The sequence below is a fragment of the Onychomys torridus genome, chromosome 2, assembly GCF_903995425.1.
Source record: "Onychomys torridus chromosome 2, mOncTor1.1, whole genome shotgun sequence".
Classification (NCBI taxonomy): Eukaryota; Metazoa; Chordata; class Mammalia; order Rodentia; family Cricetidae; genus Onychomys; species Onychomys torridus.
The window spans coordinates 93755793-93778699 of NC_050444.1; the positions used below are offsets into that span (position 1 = coordinate 93755793).

The 22907-nt window shown below is 37.7% G+C and overlaps 1 protein-coding gene across 42 annotated transcripts in view; it reads right to left on the reverse strand.

Moving 5' to 3' along the window:
* The window catches only part of Ptprd (protein tyrosine phosphatase receptor type D), a 2001112-nt gene that overhangs the window by 83593 nt on the left and 1894612 nt on the right, over nt 1–22907 (reverse strand). For 25 of the 42 annotated variants that reach the window (XM_036177132.1, XM_036177131.1, XM_036177125.1 and 22 more), the window contains 2 exons: nt 17691–17732; nt 17088–17185 (listed from right to left, as the gene is read on the reverse strand). In XM_036177132.1, the coding sequence (XP_036033025.1) occupies nt 17088–17185; nt 17691–17732 (140 nt within the window). The remainder of the gene's footprint in view (nt 1–17087; nt 17186–17690; nt 17733–22907) is intronic. The other 17 variants (XM_036177144.1, XM_036177143.1, XM_036177148.1 and 14 more) reach the window with 1 other exon arrangement.

Below are 22907 nucleotides of genomic sequence, written 5' to 3' on the forward strand. Positions count from 1 at the left end.
GACTGGATTGCTTCATATAACCATAGTTTAATGAATTCAAATACAAAGAAATTATGGCAGTTATCATCCTGTATTGTAGTCCTACATGAGATTTCTGTACACTGTTGTGGGGGAGATGTCTACATGCTCAAACTGTAAGTTGCCAGTGAAACAGGTTTCCACCAAGAGAGTGCAGTGCACATTAAACAAACAAACAAAAGCCCACAACCATTGCATTTATGTGTGCAAAGAAGAAATACCTAAAATGTAAACCCAGATGAAAAAAAATGTAACCACAGAAGCGGATGTCTCTGAGATTGCTGGCCCAATTCTTCATTCATGTTTGATAGCATCACAGTACTTATACTCAGCTAAAGTCCTTTCAAGTCTGAGATTGCCATGCTGTGCCCTTCATGGTGCATCCCACTCACTATTAAGTGTGATAGTTATAATCAGGCGTGATAAATAATCCTGAATTTCAACCCTTGGTTGTTTTTCACTCTCCCTGTTGGGAGTTCTCAGTTCAGACTTCATGCTGGAATACTCCTTGCCTAGACAGAATTTTCTAATCATTTCTGCTTTTGTAAACCTTCCCTTTCTTAAGGGGTTCACACCATTCCCACATTCCCAGTCCACTCTTGAGTTGAGAATATTCTCAAGCATTTGCTCATGTGTCTAACATCTAACATTATAGTACATCCCTGTGGCAATTAGCTAAATATAGCCTAGTATTCTTTTCTCAAAATTGTTTAATTTTATCATTATAACTTATAGTGTGTGTGTGTGTGTGTGTGTGTGTGTGTGTGTGTGTGTGTGTATGAGTGTGTCTGTGTGTCTGTGTATGTAAGGAAGTGCCTCACACTATAGCCCACACTGGCCTGGAATTCTCCATGTAGTTCTTGTTGACTTCAAAATTATGAGCATCCTGTGCTTGGCTCCAGAGTACTGGCATGTGCCACTACAAAGCTTTCATCTGACTAGTCTTTATTCCTTCAATTCCATGATAAGGGCCTACGTAGAAATATAGCCTACCATATATCTCTGCCATCTATGAAATAGCTACCCTAGCAAAGCTAACAATAAAATACCCATAAATGTGTGTGACTTTCATTCATCAAGTCATAAAATGTAGTTAAATATTGTGAGCCTGACAGGGAAGGAGTAGAAGAGGCTTCAGAATATGTCCCCACCCATTCTGACAGCTATCAGTTTTTCAACATCAATTATTAATACTACTAAAAATGATTCATTGGCTAAACTTGCCTCAAATTGGTACAAACTGAACAAGGCCTAGAATATGCTAAAAAATTAAAAAAGTACTTCTTTTTAGATCCAATGTTGGACATATCTGAAGAATCATAAACTTTCTAAGATATATATATATATATATATAGCTAGATAGATATGGATATAGATATAGATAGATATAATGTTTAATCATTCTTAATGCTATTATACAATGGATTCCTTTCACAAAATAAAAATTACAATCAGCATATACATAATTAAAAGCAAATGAGAACTTTATTCTAGAAAATATCTGACTTTATTTCAAACATATGTTGCTTTTAAACAGATACTTTTGAGAGGAGATAGTCTGTTTTTATTGTGCTGAATATGATGAACTCTAAGTGGAAGATGGGTTTTGAAAATACAACAGGATAACAAAGAAAAGACAAGGAGGCCAACCATTCTTCAAAACAGCAATGTGGGCAAAGAAATGAACATAAATGGTATGCTCTGAAAGACAAATCCTCCTTTTCCAAGACAGACATTAAAGACAAGCAGAGCACCTTAACTAGTGATTTAGAGAGTGAGCAGAACATAAAAGATCTATATGATACTGTGGCGGTACCCGCACTTCTCTCTGTAGCCCCGTACTTTATCCAGCCGGGGGAATTTGGTGGAAATTGTAGCCTACAATGCCGCACTTCTTAACCGCTCCCACAGCCTCCAGAAACATTAAGCAGTTCTGCCAGGGAAACATAATAAAGAACAAATGCTGTTCCCTAATCTCATTTTACATACACTCCAGTAACAGAACATGAGTGGGAAAATGAATTTCTCTGAGACGGCTCCAAAAGCATAGGAGTCTGAAGTACTTATTTTTCTGTCCATGGAATGAGCAAATACAGACATTGAAGAACAGCTTTGAGACCTTTGCTCTTGCTGTAACTGCACTAAACCTCTGAGCTTCCTGCATGCTGGGGGAGGGGGGGAACCTACCATTCCTCACCAGTGAATATAAGAAATACAATAAAACAAAATCCAAGCAAAATCCAAGTCTAATTACAGCAAAGGCAAGCTCACAGCTACATTGTATTTGAAACCTAACAAAATTGTGGCAGAACCAAAGTTTCTTCTAAAAAAAACAAAAACAGAAACAAAAAACTGAAGCGACCATTAGATGCTGGATTCAAGGGCCATGATAGTGTACATTATTTGCCTTCTACTCTAGAGTCTAGCAAAGTTCCGGCACAAATGAAGAAGCCAACTGATCTGGGCTATAGGCGGGCAGCTAGATGTTGAACTCGTGAAGTACAAAGGCCTCTAGTAAGGCAGGTAATAATGTTCTTAGGATTATTTAAAAAATACCTAATAATTTTCAAATTGATCTTTCTTATTCTGTGTGATATGTGAAAAAAAAATGAGCAGCTTTACTTCACAGTGTTGGTCTATTTCTAACAACAATTCTAGTCCTTGCTGTGTGGCATTGTAGCCAGCTAGTTGCTGTGGCAATAATTATAGATCAAACACAAAGAGGCTATAACTCTTTCAAGAGCAAATGATACCAAGGACAGATGAAGTCTTAGGAAAATAAAGTTTTCTTTTCATCCAAATATTTTAATGATAAAACTGGAGAAAAATACGGAAGTTCCTGGTCTGTGAAAGCTAATAATGGATTGAGCAAGAGATTACTTCCCTATCCAATAGCTTGCAAAGCCATTAGCTCAAGGGCAGCTTGGGGTACACAGTGATACCTTGTCTCAAAACAAAACAAAACAAAACACAAAACAGGAGTATATAAAATACATCACATAAATTCCTTTCTTTCTTTCTTTCTTTTTTTTTTTTTTTTTTTTTTGTTACCTTGACTTGTGTTCCTTCCTACTAATAAAAATTACCCACTTTGGGGCTATGCAAATCCATCAGTAGTTAAGAGCACTTGTTGCTCTTTTAGAAAATCTAGGTTCAGTTTCCAGCACCTCCAGTGTGGCTCATAGCCATCTACTGCAGGGTATCTAATCTCCTCTTCTCACCTCTATGGACACTTGCATGCATGTGGTACACATATTTGTAAAAATAAAATATATTTAATAAATAATTTAAAAATTAATAATTATTTCTTCTATATGAATTTTTTGATGAAACACAATTTCCCATTCAGTTTACAATCTGAATTCTCATAGAAAAGCCAAACAAGTTAGTATGACTTTAAGATCTACTATAATACATTGCCTTTTTGCCAGAAATATTTTCCTCCTTTTATCTAGGGAGTACACTTAGAAAACATCATCTGTCATATAATACAATATATGAAAGTCCCTGAATTACTTCAGCAACATCACTAAAAGCAGCTGAAATGTCATCCTTCCAGCAAAGTGACAGAAGCAGACCAGATTAAAATCCTAGAAACCTCAACCACAGCTCAACAGTAGAACCTATGCGCCCCTGAATTATAGCCTCTAGGTATGCAGGATCTATTCCTTTATTTATTTTTAAGATAATAGGAGAACTTCTGAGCTGTGACAGGATCAATATTGCAAAAACAGAAAAGGAAGACACAAGGAAATCAATGCCCCCTTGCATGGTAACATCCACCATTACCAACAATTAGGCTGAATTTTTTATTCTCCTGATGACAAGGACATCAATTAATTACTTGGAGAGAGGGTGAAATTCCCACTCTCCCAAAGACAGCACCCTAGCTTCTCTGAATTCAAAGGGAGGCAGCATGTCACCGCTCATTAACTAGACTAATTACACTTCCTCAGTCACTGCAGCATTTCTGCTCTCTGGGTGGAGACAACACTGAGCAGACAGAGCCTTCAGGGGAGGAGAAGTCCACAATGGGAAACCAAAAGGGCAAGCTGATCTCTGTAACATCCACTTATATCTTCTTTTCTAATAATCATGTAAACCAAATACAGGGTTTGGGGAGGTAGACCAAAAGCCCTCCCAGCTGAATTGCCTGCTACTGGGGTTTTTGTCCTTTCTTTAACTCCTTATGTGCTATTTGACATGCTTTCTTAGACACAAAAGCTGGGTGGAGTCACAGCACATAAAACTACTACCACAAAGCCTTAAGAAAGAAATGTGCAAAAACAGTTAAGTGTGCTCTACCATCAAAATATGCCAAAATTTGTATCAATATTTTCAAATCACTGGGAGGTTATTGTATGAAATTAAGTTACTGAAAGCCAGGAATAGACAAAAATCTTTAAAATCTTAAGAGGAATAGTCATGTAATATTTCAGTGGTCTTATGTGACTTTATTTATTATAGTGAACAAAATGTCCTTTGATCCTAGGTCTTATGGAAATAATGCTGGGTTATGATTTGTCATTTGTTGAAAGGAGGTTGTTGACAGATGAATATTTTTATCTTTAGGATTCACAGCCCAGTTGATTCAGTCAACTACTAAAATGTCAAGATGAGAAACAAGTAAATGCTACCCACCCCATCTGAGAGTCAAGACTGTGTCTCTGTATCTTCTCGTCCCTTAAGCGAACTTTCTTCCTCTGCTTTCCTGGTGGGCAACACTCACAGTTATTAAATGTGGCTACAAGAAAAGTTGTTGAGTTTGGATGGTGTGTAGTGGATTTTGCTGATATTGTTTATTTTTAATTTAATTTTCTCGGGGAGGGGGTGGACTTCTGAGGCGGAGTCTACACAGCCTAGGCTGGCCTTGAACTTGTTAGAGTGGCAATAAAGGCCCATTAAGGAAAAAAAGAAAACAACACTTCTGTTCAAAATAATTTCATCTCTGGCCATGGGACCACACTCAGGAAAGTGGGCTCACCTTAAACTATGGTGAAGAAATGGGCAGAATGACTGTTCCTTTAATGAACCAGCAGAGGCAATGGTTTGTTATTGTCACAAGGTGATCCAGACACCAGACCTGGTGGTTTGTGGTTTACATTCTAGCTTGACCTAGTAACAGTGACGTGACTATGGGCAAGTTACCTCAGTTCCTGTGTTCAGTATCCTCTTTTGTAACGTGGTATACTAATAGAACTTTCCTCAATGAATTGAAGGAGCTGTTATGTAGAATGTATTTTCAAGATGGCTAGTCATATGAGTACTAACTACTGTGTGGAGCTCTGTAGAGAGGCAAGATATTATTAGTATATTAAACTTATATAGTTTAAAATAAAATAATATGAAAATTACTCTTAAGTTGGCAAGAAGAGAAAGAAAGAGGAAATAAGGGGAGGAAGAATGAATAAGTATCAAGAGGATGCATAAGCCCCTAGCTGGAGCATGGTCTGATGAATGCCTGATTTAACACTGAGCAAATGAGAAATAGTTAAGTTTTGATTGTGTTACATGTACAAACATTTTAGTAAAGTCAAATACTTCAACTGCTGCTTTTGTGATGATTATAAAATAAGACAAAGTCAAGTCTACAAATTCTTGCAAAGTCTCAAAGCTCAGACGCCTGTCTTTAATTTTCTATATAGTCCCCAAACATGATACTGTGCTCAACCACAGTTTAGCCTTAGCTAAACATAACAAAACTGCTGTGGAATGTCGTTCTGTATGCTGTGAATGTGTGTTGCTCTGACTGGTTGATAAATAAAATGCTGATTGGCCACTAGGCAGGCAGGAAGCATAGGTGGGATAAGCAGACAAGGAGAATTCTGGAAAGAGGAAGAGCTGAGTCAGGGGTCACCAGGCAGACACAGAGGAAGCAAGATGAGAAGGCAGACTGAAAAAAGGTACCAAGCCACATGGCTAAATACAGATAAGAATTATGTGTTAATTAAAGTGTAAGGGCTAGTCAGTAATAAGCCTGAGCAAATGGCTGAACAGTTATAATTAATATAAGCCTCTGTATGTTTACTTGGGAGAAGAAAGTGGGAGAGATTTGTCCAGACTGTGCTCCTGGGCGGGGCACAGAAAAACTTCAGCTACACAAAACCATGGCGAAGAATCCTCCCACTACCATTTTAAATTTGAAAATAAATACAGGTAAGCAAAGGTACCCTCGTGATTTGGGTAACACACTCTCAGCATCTTCACTCCAAAAATTTCCCACAAAGGTATAGAAACACAGATGCATTGACTGGGTCCTTCAGGTATTTTTGCGTCACGTTTTATGCTTAAGAGTGGGAAGTAGTTTCCATGACTTGAAAATACTTTTGGGATACTCAGTGCTGACTGAGTATCCTGGTATGGTGACATCCTCTATGGATGGTACTGGCAATTGCACCTCACAGAAACGTGACTATTCTATGGCAATTGCAGCCACATAATACATAGCCCAGAGTCCTCAGGGAAGTCACTCTTTGCTCCATCTCCATGTCTCTGCATGCACATCTCTCTTGACCTAGTGTCTTAGAATTATTGCAATCATTCTCTCAGGGAGCCTCTCTTCACTCCTGCCTCACTCCACTATCCCTTTATAGTTATCAATTTTCATATTTTCTTAGGAGATTATGGATTCACCCAGTGACTAAGTTTATTTCTTGACCATTATTGTTCTGCAGTAAATGTCTGTCAAATAACAGAAGCTATTCAAACAGCCTCCTTATTTAAAACAATTGAGATCTGGGATTATTGTCTAGGGCACAGACAATAGCAAAGACACCAGTATAGCTTTTGGCAAATCAGTAAACATGAATTATTTCTAGATTGTTGTGGATTTTTAAAACATAGATTTCCTTTTTGGAAAGGAGACATTAAATATGCAAAGAACTCTGAGAATGTATTAGTTGCTCTCTATCCTCCTTTACCTCTTCCCTTTGCCTAATGGATTCCACAGAGCTCTCTTTTGGAAAAACTAAAGGGAAATATGATGAAAAGCAAAATAACCTGTGAGGGTAAAAGCAGTGTTATTAAGTAACTGACATGTTGGCCAAGTATGCTGAACCCACTTCTCTACCTGTATCTTATCAAGCAGCAGAGTTTCAAGGACCACTTCTGCTCTGAGAACAGAGGGTGAGAGGCCAGGTGCCAATCACAGTTTGTCTTCATTACATCCTAATGAGCACAAGCAACAACTCATCTCAAATAAGAAAGAGGAAAGTGAAGTCATCTGTTCTGAGCTTATAACTGGATGACTGCAAACATGCCTAGGTTTTGGACTCCAGTGCCCGCTCCTGTAGCTGGTTGATCTCTTGCTTCTCCCAATCTTTACTTATACTCTGGCTATAAAATACTAATTTCATTTCAAAAACCACAATAAAACTTAAAAAATGGTATCTTTTCAAATTCTTGCTGTAGCTCTCTTGAAGTTAAAGCTTCTTTGGGAACTACAGACATGTTAGGATTAATTACTTCCTATGAGCCTTGGGCTCCCACATGAGAGCAAGTGGAAAGCCACTCCAGACCATGCCCAGCAGAGCCCAAAAGCCCATCAGCAAAAGGAAACTTATATGAGAGCAAGGTCTGCCAACTGGACAACTATACCTATGTGATGTGAGGCTTTCCTAGGGTGATCAGAGTTCACAGAAGTAAATACTACACTACACAGCTTGGAAGACACAGAGTCTGATGATGCTAAGAAAACAATGAATCTTTGTTTTTTTTGTTTTTTTTTTTTTTTTTTTTTTTTTTTTAGTGAGTTTAGGAATAACAACTTGGAGAGCTTAAATAGAATAGAGCTCTGAAGCTTGGTAATTTGGCTGCATTTTGAGTTCTTAATATCTGCCTGGTTTCGGTAACCATGAAAGATTAGGCCCAGATTGGCACGCTGATTTCAGGCAGCGCTTCTGAGATGAGCTGCTGTGTCTTTGTGTCCTGCTACACGTGTTTACATGCTATAGCATGACAGCCAGCTGGGAAGGGAGTCTTTGTTCCTGTACATCTTAGTTGTTGAGGTTGTTTCCTAACTATGGACCAAAGAAAGCATCTTCTCAGATCGCCAACTGTCAGGCCCATCTTCCTAGTAAAGGCCACACTGGGAGTTTAATCAGTAGGCACTTTTGAGTTCAATCTAAAGGGGCTGCATTAAAATGTATTCACTTCTGTGTTCTAAAGATAATAACAGTCTATTTTCCAAGAGAAAAGGGTCTGAAAATAAGGCTGTGTTGCTGATAGATCAGGTAGAGATGTCGATTGGAAAAATAGTTCTTTTTATGCAAGAGAGTCTTTGTTCTGGGTGCTCCTGTTGTTGGTAATAGCAATTTTGATCACAAGAATGAGGTTTTGTTTTTTTTTTTTTCTTTTTTTTGTGAACTGTAAGTTTATTTCAAAATTGATCCAGGCGTACACTTTGGCTAATCATCTGCTGTATGCCCAACGGCAAGCTTGTCACCATGTGGCCAATAACATGCTGAGATGCCTTGACACCTAACCAGGAGAGTCTGAAACACAGTATGATACTGGGATGAGGAAAGCAAACAATAGTGGCTAATGATGCTGGCTTAAGCTATGGAGTTTGCTTTTTTCCTTCCTTATTATATTATGTTTTACTGGATTCAGCAAAGCCCTAGGGGTTTGGCCAGCAATAGAAAGAGCCAGAGTTTCACTGACTTAAAGACACAGATTTCTTTCGAATATTGTTACATATCTGATTGACTGGCATCATATATCTGGTGACAAGATGATAATTATTTAATTAATGCTTCTTTCTCAGTAGTCTATGAATTATGTGGTATCTTAACATTGAGACTATTTATATGTAATGAAACATGTAAATGTTTCATTTTTAACTTATAAAGGTGTCTGAGCATTTATATCAGCAACCCCAATGGACATCATTTTGTACAAACTTATTTTCATGCTACCTAAGCCAAGGTCATAATTGTAATAATCTGCCTCTAAGGCCTGTGTAGTTGACCACTCTTCTGTATCATTGCTACTATTGGCTCAATAAATAGAATACTCTAAGTGGCAGGGAGAAGGATCAAGACCCAATTTGAGAGGTAGACATAGGATATTCTATGTAAGTAAGAAATGAACCTGCTTCACAATCCTTCAGTTTTAAGAGAATCTCACATTGACTAGTAAATTTAGATGTTCATCTTCCTCAATTTGAATTATTAATACCAATGAGTAAAAGATTAGTGCTCATTTTTAGTTCATGAAATTATTCATTTTTCATTCTACTACATATAGACCAAAATTTGTTCAAAAATAATAAAAAAAAAAAAACAGCAACAACAAACTCTTATGGCCTATGTTTCAATTTTCTATCTTATAAAAAAGTTAAAAACAACAGCCAGGCGGTGGTGGTGCAGCCTTTAATCCCAGCACTTGGGAGGCAGAGCCAGGCGGACTCTGTGAGTTCCAGGCCAGCCTGGGCTACCAAGTGAGTTCCAGGAAAGTCGCAAAGCTACACAAAGAAACTCTGTCTCAAAAGAACCAAAACCAAAACAAACAAACAAACAAACAAACAAAACAAACAGATTTTTGTCATCTACTACTTTATTTCTTCAGGAAAAGAGAAGTGTTATCCCCTAGAAAAATCCAACAGATTCAAAAGTAGCATGCATGCATACACACACACACACACACACACACACACACACACACACACACGTGTGCAAGTAGCTGTGGTTATTGAGGATACATTTGTTTCTGTGAATGTTCTGTGGCATCGTCAAATATACCAAGAAATTTGTTCTAGGAAAAATGAAAATGTTTTCTTTTGTGGTCACTGCTTTGATGACAGACAATGTTTGTCTCTTCTTTGGAGAAATGTGATATTTACTATTGAGGATAGACAAAGTATCTCTAGAGCAAAGAAATATACCATCAACACGTCTTGGGAAAACCACCAACTATTCTGATGGATAGTTATACAAGGCAAATTGGTAACTTTAGCATCTACACAGGATTTCAGCATAAATATTTTTATCTAGTAGAAGACTATTTTTCCTAGTCTCTATAGTCAGCACATAACAAAAAACAAACAGAAAAAGATTTAGTTCTCAAGGGGAGATAGTTCAAACAGAGTCAATAAGAACATCCCATCAGCTCTTGGTTCTACCACACAGTAGGCATATGAGCTTGGGCAAATTTTCTTCCTCGAGATCATGTTATGAGGTCTCTATACACTTAAAAATTTGGTCTAAACAATGTTTAATGTCTCTACATATCTCAGAAATATCTTCATGTCTTTCAATACTCATCAAGGAAACATCAATCTTATTCTTTTTACCTACTTCACTACATTATGCAGAGTTTATTCAATAATGGTATAATATACATGTTATAAAATCAGAAGATCATGACTTTTATAACTAGATAGTTTTCTAGAAAAGCCTCATTATTATTGGCATGAATGGGATAGAGATCACTGCCATGAGACCTGCAAGAAATCTTTTGTGTGTGTGGGGGGAGGGGGGCACAAATGTCATGATCACAGATACTCATCTTTTTAGATAGTAACAATAACTTGGATTTGGACTTTATGTCAGGAACAAAAAAGCCAAAGTTGCATTCTAGTGAGGACATCTGAGAACCAGTTTCTTGTCACATTCTAATTACAATAAAAGAATTGTGGAGAGTAGTTTTAATATAGAATATTAAGATAGTGCTACAAATAGAAAGAGCCAGCACTAACAAATCTGAAAGTAGATTTGACCACTGTGTTTGTGTGGCCACCAGAACAGGATGGAGAAAGTCTAGAGGGGATTTAAATTCAATCAGAAACTGGTTGGTCGTGCCCATAACATTCATGCTATCATTGGACCAATGTGAGTATGTGTTGTGGAAGACTCTTGTGAAACAGTGTGTTCTGAACATGTCAGGCTGTTACGCATATGAACCATGGCATGCATAGGACCTGCACAAAACAAGCCAGACAAAATTCCAGTGTGTGCGGTGTGGTGGCAAATGAAGTCACACCCACAGCTGAGGGAGGGTGTCAGCTTTCTTCTGGATACGGATCCTGGTCGGTTGCTCAAGCTCTAGTGGATGACACTGCAACCATACCCATACTGAAAGTACTAACTGGACTCAATGGGCTAATAAAAATATATATGAAAATTGAAGAGTGATATAGTGGCTCAATTCTGGTAGGAGGCATAAGAAAGGATTAGGGAGTGGATTTGAGCAAAATACATTAAATAAGTGTACGGAAATTTCAAATAATGTGCAAAAATCTTTTTAAAGAATTTGTAGGCAAACTGTCAGGAATTGTGAAGGGATTTTGTTGTTCACTGTTTCAAAGCAGGTTAATTCAGACCACACAGTTTATAAAAATTAGGATATACTTGAATGAGGATTTGTAAGTTGGAGAAACAGAGAAACTGAATGTTGAGAACCAAATCAAAAGTCAGATTTTATTTATATCTTCTGAAAGCACCTTGACCATGATCCCATGAATACTTGCATGCAGAGGGCCCTGACTCATGGCATTGAGCAAATCTGTCTATATCAGTATCTTACTGAATGGATTTTGCAGGAAAAACAGGGGCATATCTGCATAGTTAAGAGAGAAAGTTACTCCTGCCAGTCTTGTGTTAAGAGGGCACTTATGGTAATTCACAGAGGGCAGAAAAGTGTACAATTTTGAGTTCAAACTTATCTATTCCTAAACTAGCATTGCTTTACAGGATTCCCCAATTGTTCATCTTCACCATAGGCTCCCTATATTTGTGTGCACTATATACATTAAAGATTAAGTTTATTGAGAAATTACTCTGAAATTATGTTCTGATAAAATCCTTAGAATTTTAAACATCAGATTAATTTTACTGTAAAACAAGATTTCATTGGCATACTTGTTTAATGAGAGAATGAATTTCTTCAGAATAGGGATGTAAGACCTTAATACACACTTTTAACCTTTTGATAATACTTAATACTTTTAAAGTAATGAATATAAATACCAGCTTTCACTGGTTTCCTTTATTGGAAGCTTCCAGTTTTTTAATTGCCATTTATATACTTATAGGTATGCATTCCCTAATTCTCACCCCATACAATTTATAGATAAGGGACTTATTATGGCATGCCTCTGTGCACAACTGGACAAAGTATTCAAATCAAAATGCAAATCTGTCTGTATTAAATTATGTGTCCTTTTTACCATCAAAATACTTAGGTCTCACCATTGGCCCAGGTTAGAAGCTCATGACAACTCTGGTCCTTCCACACTGGTCTAATTTCATCTTACCCAATTCTCTACGATGAACAGTCTATACCATCACAAGTCGACTCAATGCTATTCCGCTACATACACTTTCTTGCAAAGATAGCACAGTATCTTGTTAAACTGAAGATTATGACTCAGCAGGTTTAGGACAGTAACAAAAACTCTGAATCTCTAATATTCCCAGGTGATGTCAGTGCTATGCATGTGATCGTGAGAACATACTTTTCCTATGTGCCTTTGACTTTGCCCTTGGCAAAATCCTCAGCATTTTTCACCCAAGTTCCCTCATACCACTTCCTCATCTCTATTTTCTGTTTTCCACCTTGATGTGACTAATTTTCATTAGTTCTTATGATTAGTTCATTGAGTGCATTTCTTATTTCTAGACATATACAATTGTCTTGATAATCTTAGAAGTGTACCTTCAAAAGGTATATTCTCTCTCATATTCAACACAGCAAGGCAGAAGGAATGAAGCCAGGTGAGAGAAGCACAAAGACAGTTTTAGTGAAGAGTTCAGGAAAACGCAGTAGGCTTCTAGCTTTGGTTGTCAGTCTTTGAAGAGTCCTTGGGCTTCAAGCCTCTGCTTCTCCAATATACCAATAGATCTTGTGCTTTTCCCGAAGCAGTTTGATAGCCACAGTTACCAACTATGTTGGTTTTAATGATAATGGCACTTACAGGCTCAAATACTTGATTAACATTGGGGAGACTGTTTGGGAAGGATTGGGAGGTGTGGCTTTGTTGGAGGAGGTGTTGTCACCTGGTGTGGGCTTTGAGGTTTCAAAAGCCCACATCATTTCCAGTTTTTCTCTCCCTCATGGCTGTGTTTCAAAATGTAGCTCTCATTTGATGTAAGCTCTCAGCTACTGCTCCAGTGTCATGCTTTCTTGCCTGATATACTATTGCCCACCATATTGGTCATGGACACATCCTCCAAAACTGTAAGTGCCAATAAACTCCATAAGCATTTTTGCTTCTGGTGTCTCTTCACAGCAATAGAAAAGTAAGACATCAACAACACATCTAGTCTAAAACTGTGTATATATACTTATGTGTATGTATTGCTAATAGTGACTTTGATGATGTCTGCCAATTGAATCTCAACTCGACTAGTGTCTATTTGCCATCTTAAGAAGTGGTGAAGAATGGGAAATCATGTTCTATCTCACATGACCCTAAACAAATGATGTCATCTTTCAAATGAAGTCTTCATAGAACCTTCATTAGGTTCTCTTAAGTGCTAACTTTAAAACAGAGAACCATGGATACAATGATTTACTAATTGAGACACTTTATCTAAGATGAAGTCCAGTAAATAAATACCATTTTACCTTTTAAAGATAGAGACTCAGTAATTATAGTCCAGGCTATACATACATGTATGATAATTATACCCCTCCCATGTGCTATGATCATTAACATGTTCTACTATGCCAACTTCTAGGGATCTTAATTTAAAATAGACTAGAATTTCAAATAATGCCATTCTGTTTTTACAAAACCTGCACTTATTTTTAGTTCTATATGTTTGTAAGCTTAATACATTGATTTTGAGAGTGGACTTTATTCTGTGCATGATAGAGATACTATATTAAAAATGATATTAGTCATATTTCAGTTACTTTTTCTTCTTGTACAAGAACATGAAAACTTAAAGCATTTAGAATGACTTTAAGATATGAAGTTAAACTCATTTTCCAGGCTACATTTTCATCTATCATTGATTGATATGATGAGACCTGATGTGCAATTTGACTTCTGTCCTCCTATTCTGACCTCAGGGCCATTGCAAACAAATTTCATGTCTTTAACCTTTGTTTGTTTCAAATTATGGTGCCAAATTTTGCTTTTGTCAGCTCAAGTAGTTTCAATAAACATTAATCCATAATAATTAAGCCAAAATAATGAGGTGTTTGAAAGCAATGTTTTTCCTTTTATTTTCTTCTCTGAAAATCAGTTTAAATATATTCAAATTTATATGGTAGTAAATAAGAAAATAGTTTCCCAAATTGTTGCTCTGATATTACTATATAAAGGCTTTACTCTTATTATCACAGATGAGTAGAACACTTAAATATCTCCTTCATGGGTGTTAACACACAATCCAGTCAATTTAAGCCCAGGGAACTTTAATCACAGATCCTCTTCCTGATGAATGGTAGAGACACTGTGAAGGCTATCATGCCAATGGTTTGAGGAGACCTGGAGAGTTGTTAATGGCAGTAATGCCAGCATGCAGTTCATAGTTTCTTTTAAGGAGTGCTTCTGATCTAAATGATCATTAGATTAGCTTTGCATGGAACATTTCTTGAGAATTTCTATAGTTAAGTGAGGCCAGCTATTTTATTCAAAGGATATAAGTAAATTTGCTGGAGAGGTTTGAAGTTCTCCTGGTGGAGAGTGAAGTGTTGGTATACTGATCAGCTAAAAGATTATATTTTTAATTTCTGTGACCTATTACGTCATTACAAATAAAGACTTAAAGCAGGATCAGTAAGAAAATATACAGAAAAATAATAATGACTTTACATGTTAACAATAAGGAACAGTGAAGATTCTGGTTGGTCAAAACTGACCCTTAACTAAGAGTTTCTGTTGCCCCAGGATTTACTCTTCATTTTCTTTCTTCTCATTACTCCAACTCAATCTTTATCCTCAAGCCCCAAATAAGGTACTGGAGCTGTTTTAAAGATTAATTGCATCATTTAACAAGAGGGGCTAAACTTTAGTGGAAGAATAGTGAAGAGGTGAGAAGCAGGGCTTTAAGAAAATAAGACAAGATTTGGTCTAGTATTAATTTCCCAGAATGCTTGAAGAAGAAAAAGGAAAATATGACCGAGCTCATTAGAAAGAAAAAAATCCAACTCTGTGTTCTATCAAATAGCACAACAATGTTAAAATATGCAAACTGGAGAGTAACAGTGGACACCAACTCAGATGCTTGCTTACCCAGCAGAAAACTAGGAAGCTGGGTGTAGTGTCAAAGTCTATGGTCTTAGCAACTCAGGAAGTGGGTAGGATGATCCTAAGTTTGAAGATAGCCTGAACAACTTAGGGAGATCTGTCTCAAAATAAAAATGAATATCTAGTATGTAGCTCAGTGTGAGAGCAGTCTTTAGTATGCCTACAGCCCTGGATTCAATCATTGTCTACTGGGCAGTGGGGTGAGGGTGAGTACAAAGAAAGAAGAAACAGAAATAAGCAAAGGAGAGAGAGGGGGGAGGAAGAAGGAGAGGGAGAAAGAGAAGGAGAGAGGGAGATTTGGAGACTTTAATTAGGCTATGTAAGCCAGGCTGTGGTGGCATACACCTGTAATCCCAGCACTTGGGAGGCAGAGGCAGGTGGATCTCTGTGAGTTCAAGGCCAGCCTGGTCTACCAAGTGAGTTCCAGGGTAGCCTCCAAAACTACAGAGAAACCCCGTCTCTAAAAACAAAACAAACAAACAAATAAACAAAGACAAACAAACAAACAAAAAAAAAAAGAGGCTATGTAGATAGATTGCCTTGGGCCTCCTGCTTCTCAGATATGGATGGCATGCCTGAGATTTGTGATCTCTCTGACCCCTCAATGCTGGATCACCTAGAGATTTCTTACTGCATGTGATAGGACAGACTGTTAGACCTGATAAAGACTATCTTGAACAAGTGCCTTTGAACCTGATACAGCAAAGACAAAGAAAGCTATTTTAAGACTTCCAGCAAGCAAATCTGTAAAACTCTCCTGATGGAAGCCCTCAATCTGTTGTTTGGAGCAATTAGAGGATTTTAGTGGCATATTTAAATCTTGTGCTGCAACACATAAAGTGCAAGAACAATGATGTTCATTTAGTAGTGATACATGAACAGGATTCACTGGGAGACCCTGTTGCTACGGAATACTAAAAATGGCCAGTTTTACATCATATTGCTTAACAAATGTCACAATCACAGTATCCAAATAAACACACACACACACACACACACACACACACACACACACACACACACACAGCACCTTTAAGGACTCTGGGATATCAGTTAGTTTAGACACAGGCACATTTCTGGTAATCTTAGCACTAGCATTCTTATCCATGGTGGCTGATGATTCAATAAGTTTAGAGTTTTCAGGCCATGAGAAACAATTTACTTAGAAATCTAGCACTTATGGGACCAGTAAGATGGCTCAGCAAGAAAGGAGCCTAAATTCCCAGAATCCCATGCAGAATGGGAGACCTGACTACTGCAACTTGTCTTCACAATTCCACATATGCACACTCACACATAACTCATGCACACAGGGTAAATAAACCACTACAAAAAGTCTACCTATTCCTGATGATATGATATATGATATGTTTGCTGTGAAGATGCTTTTTATTTGTTCATTTGTTTGGTTTTTGTTTTTTCACTATAGGGTTTTTCTGTGTGTATCCCTGGCTGTCCCAGAAGTCACTCTGTAGACCAGGCTGGTCTCAAACTCACAGACATCCACCTGTTTCTGCCTCCCAAGTGCAGGAATTAAAGGCATGTACCATTACCACTCAGTAAAGATTCAGGGATAAATTAGTTTGCACCTATCTGAAACACTTAGAAGCTTTCTGAGTCAGAACATTTCATGGACTTAATATCCCTGCCCCCCCACAAGAAAAGAAAAGAAATATCACTCAATTTACACTGAACAAATATAAAACATTGTCTATAAAATGCAGCTATTATATTGATTTAATTATTGATTTATACAAATTGTATCTGATTTGGAGTTGTATTTCAATAAAACGTACTGCTGTTAATTTTGTAGTCAAAACTAAAGGCGTGCATTCATTGGAAGTTCTGTCACATAAATGAAGTGTATTACCTCATATTCCTGGGAAAACTTCAGGTTGTCATTTGCTTTCAACCTCTCAATATGGTCTGCAAGTTCCAAGATAGGTATTGGAGGATGGCTAGCCATACCTATTGAAAATGAAGAGGAAACACATTTGAATACAAACCAAAGGATGCTAACAGTTCCAAAACACAGTGAATGCTGTAGTTAGAAATGGCCTGAAAACATGTGAGTAGTAAAGATGTTTTATGTGAAGAAGCAGGCAGATAGTCTGGTTACTCAAAGCAGGACATGCTCTAAAGGGAAGATTTTGGAACCAAGTAGAAAATTCACCAAGCATATTCCCCAAACTAGCATTCCTAGTGTAGAAGAAAGTGTTACTGAGCTATGAATCAATGAGGTTAGCTAGCAGAAAAAAACTGAAAAGTCGGGCCTGATGTCAACTTCTGCTTTGAGTAATTACTGTTATGCCATCTCAGACTCCTTCTCCTGCACTGTGTGAAATGGAAATTGTGTGGAATTAAATGGTGTAAAGTCAACCAAGGAACAGACAGTGAAGAAGGCCTAAAAGGGAAGGAGGAGCAGCCTGATAGGAAACAGAAAGTGACTTATGTATAATCAAAGAAAACTAACTTGAAAAATGAAGGTTACCAGGGTAACCGGAATCATCTGAACCTGCAAAGGAAATGATGGTGTAAATAAAAATTAAAAAATTGAATGGATTTGTTTAAAAAATGAAATGGATAGCCTGATACACATTTATAAAGGACTAATAAAATGCAAGCTTGTGCAGGTTTACCATACAATATGATAGATGAGGATCACTTTAGTATTTCATAAATATGTCAGGTGACAACATTCACATGCAAATATGGACACAGAAAATGACATGCACAATAGCTCATCGACAATGGTTACTGACAACACATTGACACCAAACCAAACTGAACTTCAAACATGTTTCCACTAGTAGCAGATTGTAGAGGCTGGGGTTGCAGCCTGCTGGCCATGTATAAATGGCCACACTCACAACGCAGTGATATTATTCCTCCAGGTCTCGCTCTTCAACCCCCAGCAAACCTACAAGCTACATCAGGTGTAAACATCTTTGTCCCAGATGGGAAATGAATTCGGGAAAATAAGCACATGATAGATGAAACGACAAGCGAAGAAGAGAAAAGAAAGCAGAGGGGGGACTGATACATCTTAGTTCAGTCGGCCAGCTGAAGACACACTAATTTCACAGTGTTTGTTAAAAATAATCTGCTGTTAATTTTGATGATTCTTGTGTTTTTCTGAGTTTTTTTTCCTCTCTGTTCACATGATTTGATCTCGTCTCATTGAGATTAATTTTGCAAAAGTGCACCATGAGAGAAAATTGCTGACTCGGATATTAAGAGCCACAAATTCCAGCTGGATTGAGACAGTGAACTAACATGCCCCCATGTAAGCATCTGAAGTAGAAAATTAGAAGTGGGGAGCTCCAACTGGAAGCTCTGGTGATGCTCTGCTGTCACTGCCATTCGGAGGGGAACAGGCTGAAAGGATGACCATTTAATCAACGTGACAGGATTTCATATGAGTGCTTTAGAAATGTGTCATTATGTAAAGTCACCCCCCGAGTTCCTTTCTCTGAATGCCAAATTATCAATGATAACTGTAACCTAAGTTTAAAAAAAAAATAAGTTTGCTTCTTCAAGATAATCATTCTATGCTTAGCACAGTGCTGTGATCTATGGTGGCTTTGTGTTCATGTCTGTGAAGGTCTACTTATAGGAGCCCAAATCTTGGTAGAGAGCCAACAGAAATGAGTGGATACAATGTCGATCCTCTTTGTTGATGATATAATTATATATTCAGACCAAAATTTTGGAGCTCTTCCTGAAAGTTTTCATATAAATGGTAGAATTGAACTAATTTGCATTCTGTGGAGCAAAAGGGTGTGTGACAACAATCTAGTAATTAAGAGTGAGCTCATCCAGATGAGGCACTCCCCAGAGAAAAGAATGGAAATGCAAAAGCACAGGAGATGTTAGGCTGATCTGGACATGGACATGGGCTGATGTGGACATCATTGCAGTGCTTTAACAGAGAAGGTAATAGAGACAAAGATGTTTAGACCTTTTCGAGCGAATCGTGGGAGAGAGTTATTATCATATATGGACTGAGTGGTGGTTTGGCTAGAGAGGGAGGACACAGAGCCAATCAGGGAGGCGTAGGGGACTGATTTACTGCTCAAAGCTGCAAAAGTAAAGCCAGTTGGAGATGGGAAAAGTATTAGTATAACAGCAGAAGACCATAAGTAACAATACAAGATGTGATCACATATTTACTTCTGACATGTGGTCTCAAAGTACTACTTTGGAAGCTCATTACAGAGAAATCCAAATAAATCTGAGCTATCTCTTTGTAAATAGCATTAAAGCACTGTTACTTAAGACTTAAGAGTATGCACCATATGTACACAATTTCTAGGACAAGTGTAAATGGCAGAATAGCCATTTCACATACAAGGGGTGAACCTACGAGAACTGCATGGAGTTAGAAGGAAATGTAGACCCACAATACAGATTGTGAAGTTACTTCTGTTCTGACATCTACTTAACAAGGGCCTATAATCGAGCATCTCAGTGTCTTTATCTGTAAGACTAAGTATAAAAGTAAGGCAATTCTGGAGCGGCTCCCTTTTTCACAACGCTATTTCACTATACTGATAGAGACTCTGAACAGACGAGAGTCTTTTAGGACTGGTTCCTATAAAAGGGTTTTTTTTAATTATTGCTTTGAGGTGTGGAGAGCATTGTTTGTAAAATAGAAAATTTTTATTTACTTGAGTTGTCTGCTATTTATGTTTTGGTAAACTTACTTTAGCTAGCCAAAACAGTGCATATTCTATATGATGATGTTGCCTTGCTTATGTATAAAGCTGAATGCCAACATCAGTCTGCTGTCACATAAAACACGAGGAAAAAATTACTCTAACCCATATCTCTTTATTTCATGTCAGAAAACAGTCATCAAGGGTGCAGTAGTTTGAACAAGAATGCTACCCTGCCCTCATAGACTCATATTTGAATGGTTAGGAAGTGGCCTTTTTGGAATAGGAGTGGCCTTGTTAGAGGAAGTGTGTCACTGGGGGTGGGCTTTGAGGTTGCAAATGCCCAAGCCAGGACCAGTGTCTTTGTCTTCCTGGTGCCTGATGATCCTGATGTAGAACTCTCAACTACTTCTCCAGAAACAAAACTGCCTGCTATGATGATAATGAAGTAAAACTCTGAACAGTAAGATGGTCCCAATTAAATGTTTTTCTTTATAAGAATTGCTGTGGGCATGGTGTCTCTTTACAGCAATAGAAATTCTAACTAAGACAAAGGGTTTACTTCAAAATAATTTCCAAGAAACTTGTCCATTGCCCAGTGCTGAAAAATGCATATGACATAATCCAGATGACTGTATTCTGGATGAAAAATTAGACACTGAGAATACTAAAGAGATTAAGTTCATATCACTTGTAGTAAGCAGTTGCGCAGCTTTTGTCTGTTAGCCTGGCCATTGTTCACAATCCAGAAAACAAGTGTGTGCATGCATGCATGTGTGCACGTTCGTGTGCACACTCGTGTGTGTGTGTGTGTGTGTGTGTGTGTGTGTGTGTGTGCATTCAGAACAATATTTTCACATTAATGCTGAGGTATTTTAAAATTCCTTTTTTGCAGGATTATATCAGACCAATTAATTCAGAACCTCTGCATGTGGGAGCCAGACACGTTTTAAGTTCCCTACCAATAACTCTTCATCCTATGGGAACTCATGATGAAGACAGCAGGAGCCTTGTAACTCCATTTGTTATTTTTATTTTTTTGGTTTTTCAAGACAGGGTTTCTCTGTGTAGCTTCATTTGTTATTTTTTTATGCTCAAAAATCACATCACAATTTAAGAGAACAAAATAAACATTTTTTTGCTAGTAATATCCTTATATCTCTGTGACACCCCACTAGCAGGCATTATTCCATTTTAGATATTACTATTAGCAATGAACTTGAAGTACAGCTAAAAAATGCTAAGGATGTGCCAGTACCAGGACCTCATTGATCCAAAGCTACAAATGCACAACACAAACACATTTTAAAGGTTAAGACTGACCCGAAGCCACAGCATCTATCAGGTATGATACAATGAAACCTGATGGGCTCTTAATTATAATGAAATCTATTTTATAGGTTGGAGAAAAAAATGATGACTACTTTCAACATGGTACATATTTGTGATAATAATCACAGTGGCTTCCTTGCATGAAATAAAATTTTAAAACTATAGCTTTTTTTTTTAAAGCTGAGATACATCTTGGAGGTAATGGAGTCTGGTGCTTTTATTTTATACAATAGGACTCAGAATTGTATCTGTTCACCTAAGAAGTGAATAGCAAAAGCACTCCTATGCTGTTTGATATATATTACTCTGATTCCTATCTGAGCAGAAACTGATTTTCTAGAGCAAAGCAGAGTCAAAGGACGGAGGGAGTCAGGATGATACAGCCAGTAACCAAGGATAATTAACTGTAGTGCTACAGTAACCACTTTTACAAAGAAAGCCTCACTACGGTTTCTCTGTGAGGAACAGATTTCTAGGACTACTTTTGTTCCCCTATTTTTTTTCTTTTCAGGAAAGAAAAGAATACTTTTATTATCTGAACAGCAACAGTAAACCCAAGGGTCAGGCACATGTCAGTCTTAGTTCTGGACATGGAGATGTAGATGGTGCCTGAGAATGGAAGCTATTCTGCTGTGGTGCTTTCTGTGCTAAGGGGAAATGTGGGGCTGATGGGGGAGTTGCCCACACAACTCAAAGTCCTGATCAACTATCAAGTAACAACTTCATGATTTTCAGTGTTGACCCAGCACTTTCTTGAAATCCAGTGTATGACAAAGGTAAGATGTAGAGGCATGAGGTCCTTGTGCTCACAGACAAGCACTAGGAAAACCAGGACTGTTAAACACACAGGCTTGTCTCTTCAACAGAAGGGATGGATATACCTGTTTTCCACCCAGGAGGATGCAAGTGGATGTTGTAAATAACCCGGTGACCTTTTTCTATCTGTAGGACCTGGCCTCCCAAAAGTCCTCCAGAATGTTTATCCTAGACTCTCCTTCTCTAGACCTTCATCTTTAGCTTTGTTTCTTAGTCAACAGAACACATCCTTAAGGGATATGTCACAGTACTTTATAGCATGGTGACCTCTACACTATCTAGGTCAAAGACCACACCAGATCCTAGGACCTTAAGCTATAGAACACATTTCATTGTAGAGGTCACACGTACTTTGTAAAAGAGTTCCCATGTAGTCACACATTAAGTTTTCTTATACACAGGGATGGAGAAAATTGTTACCAGGAAACTTTGTTTTGCAAAATTGAAGTATTTAATATGACTAAAGTAAACTATCCTGATGTCAGACTCCAGAAGTTTTAACCAGCCCAGAAAACTAAGTAGTTTTGAACCAAATTTTCTTCTTGCCTCTCATGTTTCTTGTCTCTGCTGGCACTAGAGCTGCCAGGGATCCTCATAATAAGAACTTGCAGTCTGATTGACCAACTAGATTGTGGCCTCTATGGAAAAGACCAAACTCTTCCTTTTGTTTTTGTTGAATTAAAATGGAGGGATTCTGACAGGGTCAGATGGCTTGGACCCAGATGGTGACATCCATACCAAGATGTACAGCAACATAATGATCATAAATCACCCTGATCTAAAGACAGTATGTTAGGTAATATATTTTAGAACTCTTAGAATTCAGCCTGACTCTGGAGCTGGGGCAGGCAAAGCGTACTCAGATTCACACCTGCAATGTATAC